Source organism: Rhinolophus ferrumequinum, chromosome 17, assembly GCF_004115265.2.
Source record: "Rhinolophus ferrumequinum isolate MPI-CBG mRhiFer1 chromosome 17, mRhiFer1_v1.p, whole genome shotgun sequence".
Taxonomy (NCBI): Eukaryota; Metazoa; Chordata; class Mammalia; order Chiroptera; family Rhinolophidae; genus Rhinolophus; species Rhinolophus ferrumequinum.
The window spans coordinates 37,370,496-37,389,304 of NC_046300.1; the positions used below are offsets into that span (position 1 = coordinate 37,370,496).

Consider the following 18,809-nt stretch of genomic DNA (forward strand, 5'->3'; position numbering starts at 1 on the left):
CACGGAGTGGAGAGCTGAATTAATCAATCAACAATACTATATTAGAAGCATGTTTTTATTTGGCTTCAGTTATCGGAGCGTTTTGGTGTGAATTACTCCAACATTTGCCCTATTTTTTTTTTCTGCTTGACTCAGAGGCTAGAGAAACGCTGACATAATAACGCTTTCTACTTTTAAGAGCTTTATATTCTCCATCCTCAAAACAGAAAACTGACTTAAAGGAGGTTAAGTAACTTGCTGGAGGTAATGCAGCTAATAAATGAAGTAGAAAGGATTAAACCCGGCGTTCTGCCTCTAGAGTATCTATTCTTAACACACCACCAGAATAAACAGATAGGGCAGACAATGCTAAAGCAGGTCAAACGTCAGTGTTGGATCGTGAAACACTCTCATTGGTGGCAGACGACCTAGTACTGAGATCACGGTTTCTCCATCTGTAAAGTAGACATATGACACTAGGAGTTTGGTGCAAAGAAAGCGATAATGAATGTAAAAGTGAATTTCAAATTATGTATGTGGCACCACAGACCAGTTTTGCGTAATATGAATACGCGAACTCGTAACTGCTACGAACCAGTCTGCGAGGCTCGTAGCGCCAGAGCGAGGCCCCGCCCCTGAGGCTCCGCCCACCGCGAGCGGCAGGTGGGGCCGGCAGATCTTCCTTGCGCATGCGGAAACTGCTGCCCGCTCCCACCTCTAACCCAGGCTGAGAGTAGCTGCTGTTTCTGAGAGGACGATTCGTAAGGAGGCTTCTGGCGCGGTTTCCATTTGCTTTCCCTTCTGCGGGCCCTGGCCGTACTTCAGCGGTGTGTAGACCGTGCTCCGTTCTCATCTACCTGCCCGACTTTCTGCAGAGGTGTCTGTCATTGGCCCAAGAGTTCGCTGTCGAAAGTGCCGGCCCCCGCGCCGGCGCCGGCTGTAGCCGGGTGGGAAGGCTCAAGATGGCGTGCCTGTTGGAGACCCCAATCCGCATGAGCGTCCTCTCGGTGAGTGACCCGCCGCAGCCGCCCACCCGGGAGCTCGGGCCCGGCTCGCAGCATTCACCCAAAACGCAGCGTGTCTCCTGGGCACCACCCCTTAGGGTCGCCTCCGGCTCAGCTTTGGGCCGGGGTGTGAGAGAGGGTGGGCGGGAGTGATAGACGGAACCCCGGCCGAGCCCGAGACGTCTCCAACTCCCGGAGCTCCTACCCGTGCCGGTTCTCAGGACGGCGTCCAGCGGGTGGGGTGCTTGGGCGTACGGGCAGCCGGCTTGGCGACGCGGCTCTGGCTTTGCCAGGCGCTTCACTGAGCCTTTCTCTTAGTGGTGCCGCTTCTCTGGGGCGCAGGGCTCTGTCCTGTAAGGCGCCGGGCTTGCCGCTGGCCTGAGAACTAGCGCCCACTCTGCCCCCCGAGGCTTTGGCAAGAAGAGGTGCAGGCTCCACAGCCTCCGAGATGCCAGGCCAGGTCTGTGTGGCTTCTGTCGCGTCTCAGCACCCGGGCACGGGCTAGAGCAGCTAGCTTCTTGGCAACGGGGATTTCATATCAGTTGCAACGTCTCCCAGTGTATGTAGTCATTTAAGTCCCTTTTCTTTACTTTGGAGGTCGCAGCTCTGAATCTAAAGGAACCTTCGCCTAGCATTTCTTTTTTTTTTTCTTCATGGGGAGTCAGACGTTGAAACAACAGATCAAATTTTCCTATTATTGAAAGAAGAGAACGTATTGACATGCCAGGAAGTAATACCTAGTTTTTGTGTGTGTTTTTTCCCTAGCATAAAAAATAAAAACAAAACAGGACTTTCATTATGTTACTCTAGAGAGAACCAGTACCAGAGGTGAAAGTTACTGGGCGATAACTTGGAAGGGTTTTGGAACAAATTAGATCCATCCAACTCTGAGTGATCCGTTTACCAACGGTCCATTTGCTATTGCTGGAAACAAGCAGGCAAACACTGGTTGACCATCTTTTAGACTTCTGGAAGAGTCAGTCTGATATTGAGGGGGTAGTTGGGTTACAGACGACTAGTCAGATTCTTAGGGTCTGTGACTCCAACTGGTTTCTTTTCTCTTCCCTAACTTCTCCCACAAACACACTCAGATATCTTGAAGCACCTAGGATATTTGCTTGTCATTCAGGGTTAGAGCATTTTGGTATACTGCAACCTTGATAATTTAATTGGGGAGGGGAGCTGTCAATAAATTTGTCTCCTAATCCACTTTAGCAGTCCTTTTTCTTACTTTTAAACTGCAACTAGGGGAATACTGTTCACCTAAGTATTGAATCAGATTAGCCGATTACTCCACCTCTGACTATAATAGCCAGGAATGTTTTGTGGGAGAGCAGGCCAACGACTTTCCCCTCATTTTTTAAGAAAGTACGTGTCTTGACTGTTCTCAGTTCCCTTTTACTTCCTCTGTCTTTTATTTCACCTGAAGCTTCTTTAATTTTTTAATTTTTGTTAACTTGTATAGTGCATACAATTGAAAATTTTGATTTGTTTCATGCCTTCAGTAAATAATATTTCCTGTTTAAGTTTATTAAAAAATTTCTTGAAGAGTATTCTCTACTTCTAGTGGGGATTTACTTTAGCCCTAGTCTCATTGGGGGCTTTATTATTCTTATTTTTTTTTAAGTTTTTACAGTCCAAAAGTCTGGTCTGTCCATTCTTCAGTCCTAGAGCCTTAGGAAATCAGAGATTTGAATAAGTGACTTAAAACTCACTGATTATACTAATTTAAAGTGAATCCTGTTCATTTCAAAGTACTGCCCAGGGCGTCACTTTTTGAAACTCAACGTGCAAGTGGAACAGGAAATAGTAATCAAATTATCTTTAAAATAATTGATTTCTTTAATAGGGTACTTATTGTGCACCAGTTATGTACAACACCCTGTAACATATACTTTAGGGAATGCAAGGATGAGATCAGATATGCCTCTCAGGGAGCTCACAGTCTGAATGACTCGCTGCTCAACGGAATTCGTGTGAGGGGCAAATCAAATGGTTTCTAAAGGGTTTTTATTCAAGGCCTGTTATAGGTTCTTCCTTCTAGTGGTCTTATTCACTCTTGTGACCATAACTGTGATCAACTCACACATGTACATTGCCAGCCTTGACTTTTGTCCATCTAATGTCACGTCTTCAGTTGTTTGGATGTTATCCATCACTTTCAACAAAACACATTGCATCTCCTAAGAAGACTTAGTCATGACTTCCCATTTCTGTTAATGGTACTACCATGTTTCCCCGAAAATAAGACCTAGCCAGATAATCAGCTCTAATGCGTCTTTTGGAGCAAAAATTAATATAAGACCTGGTTTTATTTTATTATAAGACCAGCTATAATATAAGTCTGGGTCTTATATTAATTTTTGCTCCAGAAGACGCATTAGAGCTGATTATCTGGCTAGGTCTTATTTTCGGGGAAACATGGTATCTTTAACTGATAACTTACTGTAAACCCCTTGAATTATCTCTGGCTCTTTCCATTTTTCATGCTCCTGTATCTAATCAGTCCTTACATTCTGTTAGCTCGTTACTCTTGGTGTCTCTCACATCTGTCTGTTCCCATGGTCACCCTCTCATTCAGAACATTATCATTTTGGGCCTGCATTACCACAGTGTCCTTGCAAGTATTTTTTACTGCCTCGAGTGTCTTACCCTCCCAGTTCAAGTTCAAGTTCATTCTCTACATTAATTTTTCTGTACAATACATTGGATATGCCATGCCCTTTTTCAGTTTTTTAATGGGTTTTTATTGCTGAAGGGCTGACATTTCATTCTCAGCTTCGGATGTAAGATTCTTTATCCTCTATGTGGACCTTCCATCCCTTGTAAACTGGCTTTCTCAAGTTGAAGTGATCTAGGGTTCACCCAAACCCCAGTAACTCTTATTGTCAGCCTGCTTGTTTGTACACATGAATTATAGCTCTGTATAGATTTATTCACGTGATATGCTTTGAGCTTCTGTCATTTACATGGCATTGGGTTTGGGAATACAGTGGCGAGCTACACAGACCTGTGTCTGCCCTTTTGGAGATTTTAGCCTAATAGGAGAAGTAGATTTCAAATGGTCACACAGTTCTTTGTTTATGAATGGCAGTTAGTGTTATGAATGAAAAATATAGGGTGCTGTTATAAGCAGGTAATAGGGGAATATGATCTACGGTGGAGGGCAGTGAGGTTAGGGAGGGTTTCCCCGAAGATGTGACAATGAGCTGAGAGTTAAGGATGAGTAAGAATTAACTAGAAAAATAGAAGAGCATTTTATTTTTCTAAAAGCAAAGGGAACTGCTTTTTCAGAGACTCTTAGGCCTTTAATAGTTACTCTATTTTATCTGCTTAGAGAGTAAATTAATTTAATTTTTCTTAATCCTGCTACTATTTATAGCACTGTCCTCATGTACTATGTACTCAATAAATGTTTGATTGGACTATATTTTGGGGAGTTGGACAAACTCCAGCTCTTTCCAGGCTGCACCATGATCACCCATTATCCTCCTTTGGTGTGCACTTAGCGTTACATCACCCCTTTCAACAAATTTATAAATTCTCTCATGTTTCCCAAACTGTTGGATGATTTTTTACATCAATTGCATTTTAAAAAACAATCTTTTTGAAATAATTACAGAGTCACAGGAAGTTGCAGAGAGATTCCTGTGTATACTTCACCCAGTGTCCTCCACTGGTTACATTTTATATAACTATAGTACAATATGGAAGCCAGGGAATTAATAGTGGTATAAGTATGTGTATAGGTACATATTATTTTATCACATGTGTATATTTTTGTAACCACCACCACAGTCAAGATACAGAACTAGTCTATTTTGTTGGCCTCAAGCTGCAAATTGATTGTTCTCTTACATAGACAACTGACAATAGGTAGAAGTTAAGCCCAGCTATCCTATAAGCATGAATTCAGCATCTCTTGATTGTTTGCCATTAGTTCACTTTACAAGGCACCAATAAGTAGAGGGTATGTCTGGAGGGGATCCTAAAATACATTAATCAGTATGAACTTCCTAATCTTCACTGGCAATGTGTGAAGAGCAGGAGATGCTCCTTGTACATTTCAGGATGTCTTGCTGTCTCTCTAGGGAAAGATTGCCACCTGAGTTCAGACGATGAGTGCTCAGGACATCTTCTAAGCTTTACCAAGAATTAGAAATGCCTTTGTGTAGGGTCTTTCGATTTCTCTTGGAGAGATCTAGCCTTCCTATCTCCTCTCATTCTCATTGAGAATTTTAAAACAGAGCCGGGGGCCAGGAATTTCAGTGATTTTTGACTTGTATCTTTTTGATTTCTGATTTGGCAATTATTTTGTAGTGCCATTTGTCATGTTGGTTTCTGGGTAAAGATATGGAATTATTAACAAAGGAAAATTTCCTGTTACTTTTTGGAAATTGGAGAACAGCTGCCTTCACTGAGCAGTGTTGCTATGATCCTTGGGACCATTTAGCTAGGAATGAAAGGTATTCCAAATAAGAGCTGTTTTGCACAAACAGCCTCCGCTTGTCTCTTTGATAAAGGAAAACTGTTTTGACCTCATTCCATAAAATCAAAAGAATAAAGAATGACCTTTATTGTCTGGCATATTCATGATACAGTTCTTGAGGGAAGGGGAGTTACGAGACTTCATACTTTCTATTACAAATGATAAGTTTGGGTCCAGTGGGAAGAATTTCCAGTCTGTGGGATCTGTTCCTATATGGAGATCTTTACCACCTGGAAACTGATTACAGAACACATGAGTCTTTTGCTTTAGGAGTGTTTTAAGAATTTATTAGGCTTTCAAAAAGTTTTAAGTAGTGACTGATTGGATAAGGGGAATAAGGAACAGGAAAGAGTCATGATCGTGATCAAGCATGATTCACAAGAGTTTTACCTTTACAACTAGGTGGTATCATCTACTGAGATGGTGAGGATTAGGAGAAGACTGTCTTAGGGGAGTAAGGAGGAAACACGAGTTTTATTTTGGACATGCGGAGTTTGAGGTGTTTCCTGGACATCCACTTAGAGGGGTTCAGTAGGCACTTGGATACTCTGGATTGTTTTCCATACCAAGCAGTTCTCCAGTTCTCTGTGGATACTAGCTGGATAGCCTACGATTTAACTCAATTTGGACACTGTCTACTTGGAGGTAGTGTCAGATCCCACAGGGTGAGGACTCAGTCCTGCAGTATTGCCTCTGCTTCAGACCCCAGTTGCAAGTCTGTGCCTCTGACTAACCATGGCTCCCTCCTCGAGTTCCATCATTTGTTGGAACCCTTCAGAAAGCTCAGGAAAACATTTACTTACCAATTTATTTTAAAGGATATTAAAAGGATACAGATGAACAGCCAGATGAAGGTACATGTGACAAGATCTGGGAGGGTCACAAGTACAGGAACTTCTGTCCCTGTGAAACGGGGGTGTGCCACCCTCCTGGCACATGGGTGCATTGACCCACTTGGAAGCTCATCAAATTTTATTAAAGAGTTTTTTTTAAAGACCTTTAAGCTCCAGCCTCCCCCACTCGTCCCCTTCCCAGGGGTTGGTAGGTGGGACAGAAAGTTCCAGCCCTCTAATCACTTGGTCTTTTTCTGGTGGTGAGCCCCGTCCTGAGGCTCTCCAGCCTCTTCATTCATTAGCATTAACTCCGCTGTGCTCACAAAGGACTCCTTATGAATGACCAAAAACACTCATCACTGAGGGAATTCCAAGGGTTTTGAGCTGTGTGCCAAGAACTGGGACAAAGACCTGACATATTTATTACACCACAGACACAACGGTCTAGTGCTTACAAGTGGGATGATATTATTTGGGAGTCATTGGTATATTTATCAGTGGTTCTTAACCTTTTTTTTTTAAATTTTATTGGGGAACATTTGGGAACAGTGTTTCTCCAGGGCCCATCAGCTCCAAGTCGTCGTCCTTCATCTAATTGTGGAGGACACAGCTCAGCTCCAAGTCCAGTCGCCGTTTTCAATCTTAGTTGCAGGGGGTGCCGGCCACCATCCCATGGGGGAATTGAACTGGCAACTTTGTTGTTGAGAGCTCCTGCTCTAACCAACTGAGCCAGCCAGCCGCCCTGGTTCTTAACCTTTTAAAGATAACAGCCTCAACATCCCATTTCCCAGAAAAACATGCATTTACCTAAAGAATCACATAATTCCAAGGAGTTCATGGATTCCCTGAAACTCACACATCATCTTGAGTTAGTAATTCCTATTCTCTACTCATCCCAAAGTCAGTCACAAAAACACATACAGGAAAATTTTAAAGTCACTTAAAATCATTTTGGAATAGTAAAAATTGTAACAGTACAGCTTTAAAACTTACGTAAGGTATCATGAGGGGGACTTGGCTCTGAAGAACAACAGTCTTTTGCCCAGAGTATGTTAGTGATCTTCCATAAGGTGTATTGGGCTCTGTGTAGCAGGCCTGGGAGGCAGAGCTAGGTTAGCTGGAGATGCAAGACAGGCAAAGTAAGGCATTGTGGGTCTGGGCACAGGCAGAGTGGAGTAGATGGAGACACAGGTGGCTCATAATATTGGCGTGATTGTCACAGGCCACAATGTGGAGGATGGATCAGACAGATCCTGAGTGGTACTCTAACAGGAAAGCTAGTACACCAATTGCTGGAAGTGGTGGGCTGAGTCTAAGTCAAGCACCATGGATAGCTCCAAGGCAAGGGTGTTTACTGCCTCTAAGAATCTGGTGCAAATAAGGCTGTTTTTCATCAGGAGGCAGCTAGTCTGTCTGGACAATACTAGTGAGGTATATATACCATGAAAGACGGTACTCAGGATCTCTAAGTCACTACGTGATTGAAATCTTGAATAATAATTTAAACTTACGGTCCAAGACAACACCATAGCCATATCTGAATAGCCTCACTCTGTTATGTCAGGATTGGAAAGTCGGCATTTGAATGCATTCGATTAGATTTCCTGGGCTATATTATCATCTTGGGAGGCATTTAAATGAACCTCAGCCAACCCAGGGAGTATCTCCATCTTTGTAAAACTCCTCACAACTCTTGTCACTGCTGTAAAATGGTTCTGGCTCTCTTGGACTTACAGATTATACTGTTTTTCACCATAGATTCTTACTTAGTTAATTTATTCTATCTGGAGGCATCTCTTCTTGGCCCTCAGTTTTCAGACATTTCCATCTACACTGAAGAGTAAACGGATAGAATTTCATAGTGAGAGGGAACCTTAAAGGTCATCTAGGTCCATAGAGCTCTTTGTGATTTGTACCATACTTTAAAAGGATAAACATTGCAATACCTGATTACGAAGAAGCATGAACACTAAATTGCGTTCAGTTCTTATGACCACAAAAGCATGTTTATAGCAATTGTTGATATTACACAAGACCTATATTAATATTTCATTTCTTAAAAAACCTCATTACAGAAAAAGAAAAGGCTATTCTTTATACACCTTTAAATCTAATGGTGCCTGGTTTTTCTATTATGAAAAAAAGATCTCCCTTTGTGTGAGTGTAAAATTATGGAATCTTTGCCTGGAAGAAACCTGCAGATAATCTCTAGTTCATTCTTGGCATTTTTTTTTAATTGGGTAAAACAGATCCAGAGAGACTGACTTGCCCACTGTCATATGCTGTTATATAAAGTGTCAGAGTCAGATTTCCAGACACCTAAATTTTAAAAAATTGTGTGCATAACCTTACCAGAATCTTATTTTGTGAGCACTGATTTATTTACTATTTATTTTAAAATATGTTATCATGTAAAGCCTGATTTTCAGTCTTAATTATTTATTGAGAGGTCAGGATTGCCTCTTATCCAAGAAGATTAATTTTAAAATTATATATTTAAGTATTTTCATAATTGTGTTTGTGAAATTAAAGCAGATTATATTCTGGGAATATTGGTTGTCATAAGTACGTTACATTCTATACTGATGGCACTCAGCTAAACTGTGCAGTGTGTTTTTATAAACTTTCCAAACTTGCTAGAGGCTGCAGAAAAACAGGGCTTTGATTAATTTTGGGAAGGAGGATGCCGTGAACCTCTAGAAACACCAAAGAATGAATTCATGATTTTTAAAAAAAAGGGGGGGATAAAAACAGTTGCAAAAATACTGTGTGATGGGTCTGAAAAAATTTAATGAGCATCTAATTGAGTCATAATTTGGCCAGACGTTTACCAGAATACAAAAAGTAAAAGAAAGCAAAACAAAAAAGCCCACCCAAATCTTGGGTTTTAAATAATACTTGTGCATTTTCTCCTGATTTTTCTTCCTTTGGGAGGCGAGTGGGAATTTTGGAATACACTGGAAGGTCGTAATCTCTGGCTACGGGGAAAAAGTTGGTCTTTGTTGGTGATGTTATCCTTTTTGTATTGTTCCAGATATTTTCCCTCAAAATTAGGAAAGAATTATGTAGGAGTTACTTTTGTTTAAAATAAATGTGAAATAAATGCTCTGGCAGAGAAATACTGCGTTTCACCAGAACTCTTCCAACAGTGAGGCATCAGTATTTAGGATTTTGTGAGTTTATCACACCAGAAACAAAGGGGAGGACACATAATTTGAAATTAAGGCACAGTTAAATAAAATGCTGATATTAAAGTATTGACAGCTGATATTCTGGGTTGTGGCATCCCTAATCTCTTGAGAAGCAAATACAAACACATCAAATGTTCCTGGGCTTTATAATGAATAACTTGAATTTGTGTCTGATCTAAGCCATTTGTCTGGCATTTCAGAAAATTGTCAAAGTGACAAAGGAAGCATTTTTTTGGACTGAGAGTTTTGCAGACATCAGAAAATCAAATTTTGGTTTCAAATTGTTTGGGGGATGGGGAATAGTTTCTGGGGCTCCCCGTTGACTGGAACATTGGCTGTTTTAGTTAGTGGTTCTCAATTCTGCCAGACTTAACACCTTTTGTAGTACCTGCTTGGCTATCCTGAAGTGAAATCCATAGGTAAGATAACTATCGTCACATGTAACTTTTAAAGAGTTGGTGTAGTGCCCCAACTATATTAAGAGAGAGCAGGAAACGAATTTATATCATTTAAAGAAGTAAATACTCAGACATGACTATTCTAAAAAGAAGTAATAACGTGGTGATATATGTGCAGGTGTATGTAGTTTGGCTACGGATGTGACCTTTACACTGCGTACTGACTTAGGTATGTTGTAATGGTTAGTTAAGTGTTTTTTGGGTTTTTTTTTAATGTGACTTTCTGAAAGGAACAACTTTTGGTAAAGGTCCTAGCAGGTCAAAGTATACCTTTTCTTTATTTATATGGGAGTTGCATTCTTGGAAAATTGTATTGTAAAGGTACAAAACATACTTTATGTTTATATGTAAAATAGAGCTAGATTCTAGTCTCAGATAATTAAAAATGGGTTTCTTGCCTATATGAGTGCCTAGTGGAAAGTGTTTTGGGATGTGGGCCAGTTGTCCCGTGCCTTGCAGAGCATCTGGCACCTTTAGTCCTTGCCCACTAGATATCAGCAGCACCTGTTGTCATTTTGACAGCAAAGCCACTTCCATGAATTTATAGAACATATCTTATGGAGTAGCGCTGTGCCTGTTTAGGACTGCTGTGAGCATGGGCCTTTCTGAATGGTATGTGTGTCTTAGCGTACCTCCCTCTTTCTCTGCTGCACTTCTCCTTTCCACTAGCTTGTGACAGTGTCTGGTATAAGGACGTGGAAATAAAATGTGCTGTTAGACATTTTCCCCATAGCATGTATAGCCTTCTAGTCTATATTATTTATTTATTATGTTGATTGCTTTTTGTCTTTCTCCCCTTGCTGAAATGTAAGCTCTGCAAAGGTGGGCTTTTTTGGGGGCAGGGGTGTCCTTGTTCATTGCCTAGAACAGTGCCACCATAGCTGTTTGAATATTTATTGACTGGCTGAATAAGAGTACAACTTCAGCTTTGTTTTGTATTTCCAAGTGCACACTATATCATAATACTAAACTGCATTTTTCAAACATACTGCATTGCTTCAGAATTGTCTTTTGCGTGTGTTGTACTTTCCACCTAGAGTATTTGTCTTTTTATCCCTCCCCGTTGGCAAATTAATATTAGTCTTTCCTCACTGCTTAGCCACCACCTTCCATTATTAATCTTGTGTACACTTTTCTGGTTATACTTATCATGTGTTACAAGGTACCCTTGTAACTTGCTTACATATCTTCATTCCTGTGCTGTGAACGCCCTGAGGGTAAGGGAATCTATCTTATCTATTACCAGCACCTAGCATAATACCTGGTAAATTAAAGATATTCACATGTTGAATTTCAGCCTGAAATAGGTTTTAAACTGAATCTTTATGAGTTCAAATATCCATTTTTTTGGCTTGTGTTTCTTTCATCTCTCCCCCAAACCAAGATGTTCTCTGACAGCGCTGAATGAACATTATGAACAATTTTCTTTTGAAGTTCTAGTAGTTTGCGGAATAATTAACATGTTACATTTTGATTACCAATCACTAGTTTAAATATTCATTGTTTTAGGGGTCATAATTTCCCCTTGAGAATTATATTTTAATTTCTCAAGAACATACGAATTAATTGAGAAAATAGATATGAAATTGCCTTGTAAACTAAACATACTAAACAAGTGTCATGAATTATTAAAATATTTGTTATCTGTCTACCTTTTCTTTCTGGGTCGGTTGTATGGGAGAGAGACCACTATAAAATGATTAATTACTCCTTGAACTATATACATTGGTATTCTTAATTGTGATCTTATACTTTTTCTGTGTCCACAGTGTAACACCTAAAGTTAGTGATAGAAACTGCACAAATTATTACTTTATATGTTTTTAGTGATTTTTAAAAAAATCTCAAGTAATGAAAAGTTTAGATTTTTAAGTTCAGCACTCATATGCATATTTATTTCTTGCTAAGTACTTAGCTTGCTCTGAGAAAAAGCTGTTATTAGGTGAGAAAAGGTATTTTTGTCTAAATAATTAGGCCTTAATCATGAAGATGAATGTGAATAACCAGGAGGGGCCTCAGTGCACTTAAAGCAATTTTCTTTTTTGTACAAAAGTAGAATTTCTCTGGAATCAGTATTTGTGGGGTACTTCTACAGTTTACAGAGGGTTTTCCTTCTGTCATCTCATTTGATCTACGCTCTGAGTGAGCTCTGTGGTAACGTCACCATTTTATAATTGAAGAAACAGTCTCAGGGTTTTATTTTTGCCCTAAGTCACAAGCTTGTAAGTGGTAGAACTAGGACTCAAATCCCAGTCTTAAAAAATGCCAAATTATTTGTTCTTCCTACCACACAATACCTGAGAGTGTTAGAAATAAAGAACATTATATATTAATGACATATACATAGAGCAAGACTTTCACGAAATAAAAAAATAGTTCAATATTTTCTTAATATTTAAAGTGTCATTGTTCATTGCCTAATAAACTCATCATTTCACCCCAAAACTTCTGTTGAACACATTTATTTCTCCTCAGTTACTTAGCTGCTTAAAATGTTTATTATCTCCTGGTTTCTGTAGGTCAGGAATTCAGGTGTGGCTTAGCTGGTACCTCTGTGAGGTTGTAGTCAGGTGTCAGCAGGAGCCACGTCTCACCTGCAGGCTCGATTGAGGTAGAATCCGTTTCCAAGTTCAGTCACGTGGTTACTGGCAGGACTTAGTCACATGTGGGCTGTTGGACTGAGGGCCTCATTTCTTTGTTGGCTCTTGGCCAGGAGCCTCGGTTCCATGTCATGTGGGCTTCTTCATAGGGCAACTCACAGCGTAGAAGCTGGCTTTTCACTGTGTGTGTGCACACATTCAGGGGAGGGGACAGAGAGAGAGGGAAAGAGGGAGAGAGGAAGAGGGAACTGAAATGACTTCCCATCACCGCTGCTGCATTCTCCATATTGGCTAGAATCAAGCCGCTACTTCTAGTCTTTACTCACGGGAGACATTACACTGGGCTTGAGTGACAGGAGATGGGATTATTGGGGACCATTCCAGAGGCTGCCTGTCACAGATGGTCACCCTAATAAAAGGGCTTCTGTGTAGTACTTCACAATGGAATGCAACTCATAACCTGTTTCTGTTTTTGTTTTCCTGCAAGAAATTATTTGCTTAAGCTTTTCTTTCTCTTTCTGTCCTTCTTTCTTTTTCTTTCATCAGTACCTATTTGTACACACAGGAGATTCAATTCAGTTCTTAGAATTAACTCTAATTCACAAATTTGGTGTCTACAAACTTTCTGCTGAAGGGATCCATGTACATTTTCACATAGTATAATTCGGGGGGGGTACAATTAAGCATAAAATGTCACAGGTTTTTAATACATACATTTACAGTGGCTGTACTGCAGCTTTGAATGTGTAAAATGAGTTCCGAGCCAGGTTTTGAAGATTTGCTAGGTCATTTGTTTGAAACCTTGTTCCAAAAGGCGAATGGAGGTCATAGTCTGACCCCGGCTAGTTTTGCTCTTTTTCACAGGCACACACTGTACACTGAGCGTTAGCTTGGCTGCTTGACATACTCACTCTGTTGGTTGGGAAAGTGGAGGAATCACCATGTACCCAACCGCTTCCAGCGACTGGAAGCTACACAAAGTAATTTAAAAGGGCACTGGTGTTTTGAAGTGAAGGTAAAGCCACATCTTGAAAGGTCAGAACATCAGAAACCCTCCTTGCCTTGCTGTGGGCAGAAGGGAAGAAGGAACCCCCGTGCTTCTCATATTTCTGGAATAAATAAGAAGTGGCCGGATCACACTGCTCCTCCCCAGCGTCCACACTGTTGTTGGCACGAATGAAGAAGACCCCCGAATTCTCTCCAGGCCCATGTCTCCCCATATCACAGGCCCATGTCTCCCCATATCACGGCCTCGCTCCCATTCTTCCTCTTGAGGAGGTCATCAGGATCAGTCCCTTCGTCTCTGTTTACAGTAAGCGCCACAAGAAGTCCCGGGCTCGGGGTCATTCCTCATGCTCACATGACTCTGCCCATTGATTTTTGTATCCAGATCCATTGCCTTTCTCCTGCTGCTTCCACAGGTTTCTTTTATCCGCAGCCTCTTCTCTCAACGGTACCTTCATATATTTTATACTCAACTGACTTTTTTGCCTGCTGAACTCTTTCTCCTGCAGTCTTCTCATCTGGTAGCTCTTTTCCTTCCCGTTTCCCTCATATCACTTGATGTAGCAGTGGAGACAGAGCCTTGTTCCTCCTTGCTCTTTTCAGACTGCCCCCCCCCCCCGCCCCGCCTTCTTGCAACACCCCACCTCTGAATCTCATCAGCCTACCTGGTTGTATTCATCTACGGAACCCCTGGATCATTCCCCCTTATTTCTTTAAGATTTTAGCTCCTAGTTCATGGTCATTTTTCTAGCACTATTTCAGTGTTCACTTACGGAAATTTTGTTACGTACGTAGGTAATCTTTCTAAAACTCTCTAGACCTCGCCAATGATCATATTCTCTGTCCTACCATGAAGCATTTCTTCATAGTTATTTCCTAGACTTTGACCTTACTGATAACTAAAATCCCTCCATAATTGCAATTGCAAACATCCTGGCTACCATCTCCCATCCTCTCAAACCATGCCTTCTTTGACCCCAGTGCCAACAATCTTTCAAGCCCTATGTTCCCTATAGTACGTATATTAATTCTGCAACTTTCATTGGCCTTCAGTAGGCCCATCCTAATCACAGCCTTGCTTACATCCTCAACTGAGCTGACCCCCTTCTTCTAGCTTTGTCTGGTGAAATACCAGCCCTGGTTAAATCTAACTCTCTTTTTCTTGCCCACTTCTGTACACTTGAATGTACCTGGAGGGAAGCCATGCTTGCTTGGTCTCACTTTAGATTCATAATTACCAACCTCAGGAGGGTTAGTGCTGCCTGGCAGTTCGGGTACATTTTCCTGGCCCGTTCAGCTGTCTTATTCCTTCTCATCATTCTTCAAACTGCCAACCTTTACCACCCCCCACCTCCACCGCTGCCATTTTTACTCTTAAAAGATAGGAATAATTAGAATGTCTAAAAAGCTCTCAGTATCTTATCCACCTAATTAATTCCCTGTGGTTATTGTACTTTCCATGCTCTATTTGGTCGTAAATCCCATTCCCCCTCCATTATTCGTGAACGTTGTTCCGGAAGTTCTCCCCCTGCCCCAGTGCAGCATCCGTTTTTCTCCTCTATTAAAAAAGTTTCCATCAGTGAATAAGCATGCTCTAATTTATTCAGTCTTTCAAAAAAAAAAGCTCTCCTGACTCCACTTCTCCTTCTAGCTACTGTGTTTCCCCGAAAATGAGACCAGGTTTTATATTAAATTTTGCTCCAAAAGTCGCATTAGGGCTTCTGTTCAGGGGATGTCATCCTGAAAAATCACGGTAGGGCTTATTTTCCGGATTAGGTCATATTTTTGGGGAAATATGGTACTATGGTAATTCTATTCCCTCACTCCCCTTTACAATGAAAGTCCTTGAAAGAGCTGGCTATGTTTACATTTTCTAATTCCTCTTTTCCCATTCTCTCTTAAACCCTCTCCAAGCAGGCTTTGGCCCCACCACTCTGCCTGTACTGCTAGTGTCACGATCACCAACGATGACCTCCGTATTCCTAAAGTCAGGGTCAGGTCTTGGCCATCATAGTGTGCTACACAGTAGTAGGATTTGGCATGTGTGATTATTCCCGCCTTGAAACATTCTCTGATTTGGCCTCTTGAGTTTCTTTCCACTACATGGACCTCTTGTTCAAGTTCGGTCTTCAGGCCTTGTTTTAAACAGCTGCCTGATTTGTTTCTCTGTCCCACAGCTCTCTCCTAAGCTCTAGACTTACATAACCAATTGCCAACTTGACATTCTCACTTGAATGTCTATAAATTCTCGATTTTAACATGTTCTCAAACTGAACTTTTGATCTTCTCACTCAAAACCTGCATCACCCACGGTCTTCCTCATCTCATTAACTGGCAACTCAGTCTTTCTAGATGCTCAGCAAAAACCTTAAGTGTTACCCTTGGCTCCTCTCTTCTTTTACAGCCTGCATCTAGTCTGACAGCATATCCAATTTGACAGTCATTTCAAGTTCAGCATTTATCTGGAATCTGAGAGAATCTTACTACCTCCAAAGTCCAGGCTACCATCATCCTTCTGAAATAACAGCGTTTCTGGTTATAGGAATAGCCCATCAGGAGTATCCCTGCTTTTGGCCTCTAGCCCCTCTCCATACATTTGCCTGTTCCTAAAATTGCAACTAGAATGATCCTTTTAAAACAAGTCAGATCATATTTCTATTTTTCCAAACTTCACCATAAAAATCAAAATCCTTACAGTGACCAAGAAGGCTCTATACCAGCTCAGGGCAGTGTAATTTTAAATTTTCCAGCAGCCATGATATAGAAGTAAAAAAAAATGAAATCAATGTTAATATCTTATTTAAACTGATACATCAAAGTGTTATTTCAACATATAATCTATGTAAGGAATTATTAATGAAATTATTTTGCTTTTTTATATAAAATCTTCAAAATCTGGTGTGTCTTTTACACAATTTGGATACTGAATTTTGATTGGAAATACTTGTTTGGTATTTAGGTTTCATAAAATTTACGGCAGAAAAAGTAGATTTACACACCCAACTAGTTCTAAACACTCTTAGGAGTTTTTTAATAACTGAATCCAGAGTTGGGTTTTAAATTTTAATTTTGATTAAAGTTAAAAAGTTTTTAAATTCCTTTCCTAGCCACATTTCAAATGCCCAGTAGCCATATGAGGCCAGTGGCGGTCATATTGGCCCACAGAGCTTTTTACCATCTGGCCCCTCTTCTCTGATGCGTCTCCTTCTGCGTTCTCCTTTGCTCATTCTGCTCCAGCTATACAAAGACGTGTTCTTTGATCACAGCAGACACTTCCCATTTCAGAGCCTTTGCTTTGGCTATTCTCTTTGCCTAAAAAGCTTTGCTCCCAGATAGCTGCATGACTTACTCCTTCGCCTTCTTCAGGTATTTGTTCAAATATTATGTTCTTAGAGAAGCTTTCCCTGACCAACCTATTTAATATTTGTACCAACTGCCTTCTCTCTCAAGTTCTTACATTTCTAGGATGCTTTTTGAAAGAAAAGAGGGCTGAGAAAGAGGTGAGCTGATCTACAAAGGAAAGCAGTGAAATAAGAATTGCCCCATACGGACAAATGAATATGTTAGGAAAAAGCACAAAGTAAAATAAGATTGAATAAGTGGCTGTATCTCCTCAGCTTGCTAATACTTAGGAAGGTCAGAGGATTATTTTTTTGTGTGTATGACTGACTTTCTTATAGATTGTAAGCTCCTTCAATGCAAGGCTCAGACTTAACATTCTCTTCTACCTTTTTTGGCACCTAGCATAGAACTTTAACCAAAAGGTGATCTGACCTCTACTATTATGGGCCACCTGTTGGTTATTCTTTTGTATTTTACCCTTCCACCTTCCCTTCTTTTTCAAAGCCAGCTACTGGTATACTCGCTGATGGGTGCTGGCTGCACATGTCCTGTGGCTGTGTTTAGGACACTGATTCTCTCTTTCTTTCCTTGTCTATTCTTGTGCATTCTTACTCATTTTCCAAAACCAACTCCTAAGAAGCCTTCACTGATTCTCCTGGTTTATTAACTCCCTTCTCAGTGCTGCCTTTATATGTATGTGTATACTTCTGTTTTGTATTCAAGTGGAGAACATAAATATGTAAACACAATTACAATAGAATCTGCATTATTGAGGGCAGAGACTGGCATTAATCTTTAATGACTTCCCTAGTGCCTTACATATAGTAGGTTCTCAGTGCTTGTTAAATTGTATGAACCAGGCACAGAGCAGTTAAGAAAGTTGGTACTAATGGGTGAAATTTATGTTGTTTAAGATACGGGTTTTAAAACCAAATACCTTTTTTAAAACCACATCAAGAGACAAGAGATGTAGAAGCTGTCGGAGGGTGTGTGGAGAGGAGCAGTAAAATCAAAGATCAGTCCCTAAATAGGAGGGAGGCAAAGGGTGAGGTGCTCAGAAGAACTTGCCGTGTTGGAAAGCCCGGAAAGCACATGTGCTCAAGTGGACTGACAAAACTCATCTGTTTCTATTAACAGGAATGCTGTGCTCAGTTTTACCCTGGGTTTTGCTCTTGATATATTATTTCTTGATGTATTTGTACAGTTTACATCCCTACTTAACATTTGACAATCTGAAATCTGGGTAAAGGTCATCCCTCATTTGTTAACCAAAGGATTGGGACAGATAATTATCGAGTCCTAACTCTGTGATTCTGTTACTTTGAGGAAACCAGAGCCTGTTAGCATGTACTTAAATAGTACCCTCATGGGCACAAGAATTTTCATTCATGTTGCTTTTGCTGCCACTGTTTGTTCTTTATACATGGAGTAAATACTAAGTGTGGGTCTTGGAGTTGCCTCTGAGGATGTTTTGGTAGCAAGCTCATGCTATGAAAATACGCTTAGATTTTGGATTATATTGTCAGAAATTAGGAATTAGGCAGTTTTTCTTCAGTTATTTTTCATGACTCAGAAGCTTAAGCTGGCTCTGTGTCTTGGCAATTAACTCTTTCCTCACCAGGGGTTCTGGGTAAACTGGAAAAGTGTTTCCTCTTCTCTATAGTAATTTATTGCTAATGGGTGGCTGTCCATGAGTGTATACCAGAAGGCATCAGAAAGAGCAAGGGACAAAAATGCTGTTTCTCTGGTTCTTAAACTGATATTCTTTGTTTTAAATAATGTTAGTATTGAAAATTAAATATAAAAAAAATAAGTATTACAAGAAATAAGATAATAGAGCAAGCTCCAGTATACAAATAAAAGGAGGTAAGGGTCTCCTCTTGCTCATTATGCTCTAATTCTCCCCCT

The 18,809-nt window shown here is 40.5% G+C and overlaps 1 protein-coding gene across 2 annotated transcripts in view; it reads left to right on the top strand.

The window, feature by feature from the left end:
- Positions 1-365: 365 nt before the first annotated feature.
- ARMC8 (armadillo repeat containing 8) overlaps positions 366-18,809 on the top strand; it is a 91,036-nt gene continuing 72,592 nt past the window's right edge. For both annotated transcript variants that reach the window (XM_033131894.1, XM_033131895.1), the window contains exon 1: positions 366-986. In XM_033131894.1, the coding sequence (XP_032987785.1) occupies positions 942-986 (45 nt within the window). In that variant the 5' untranslated portion in view covers positions 366-941. The remainder of the gene's footprint in view (positions 987-18,809) is intronic.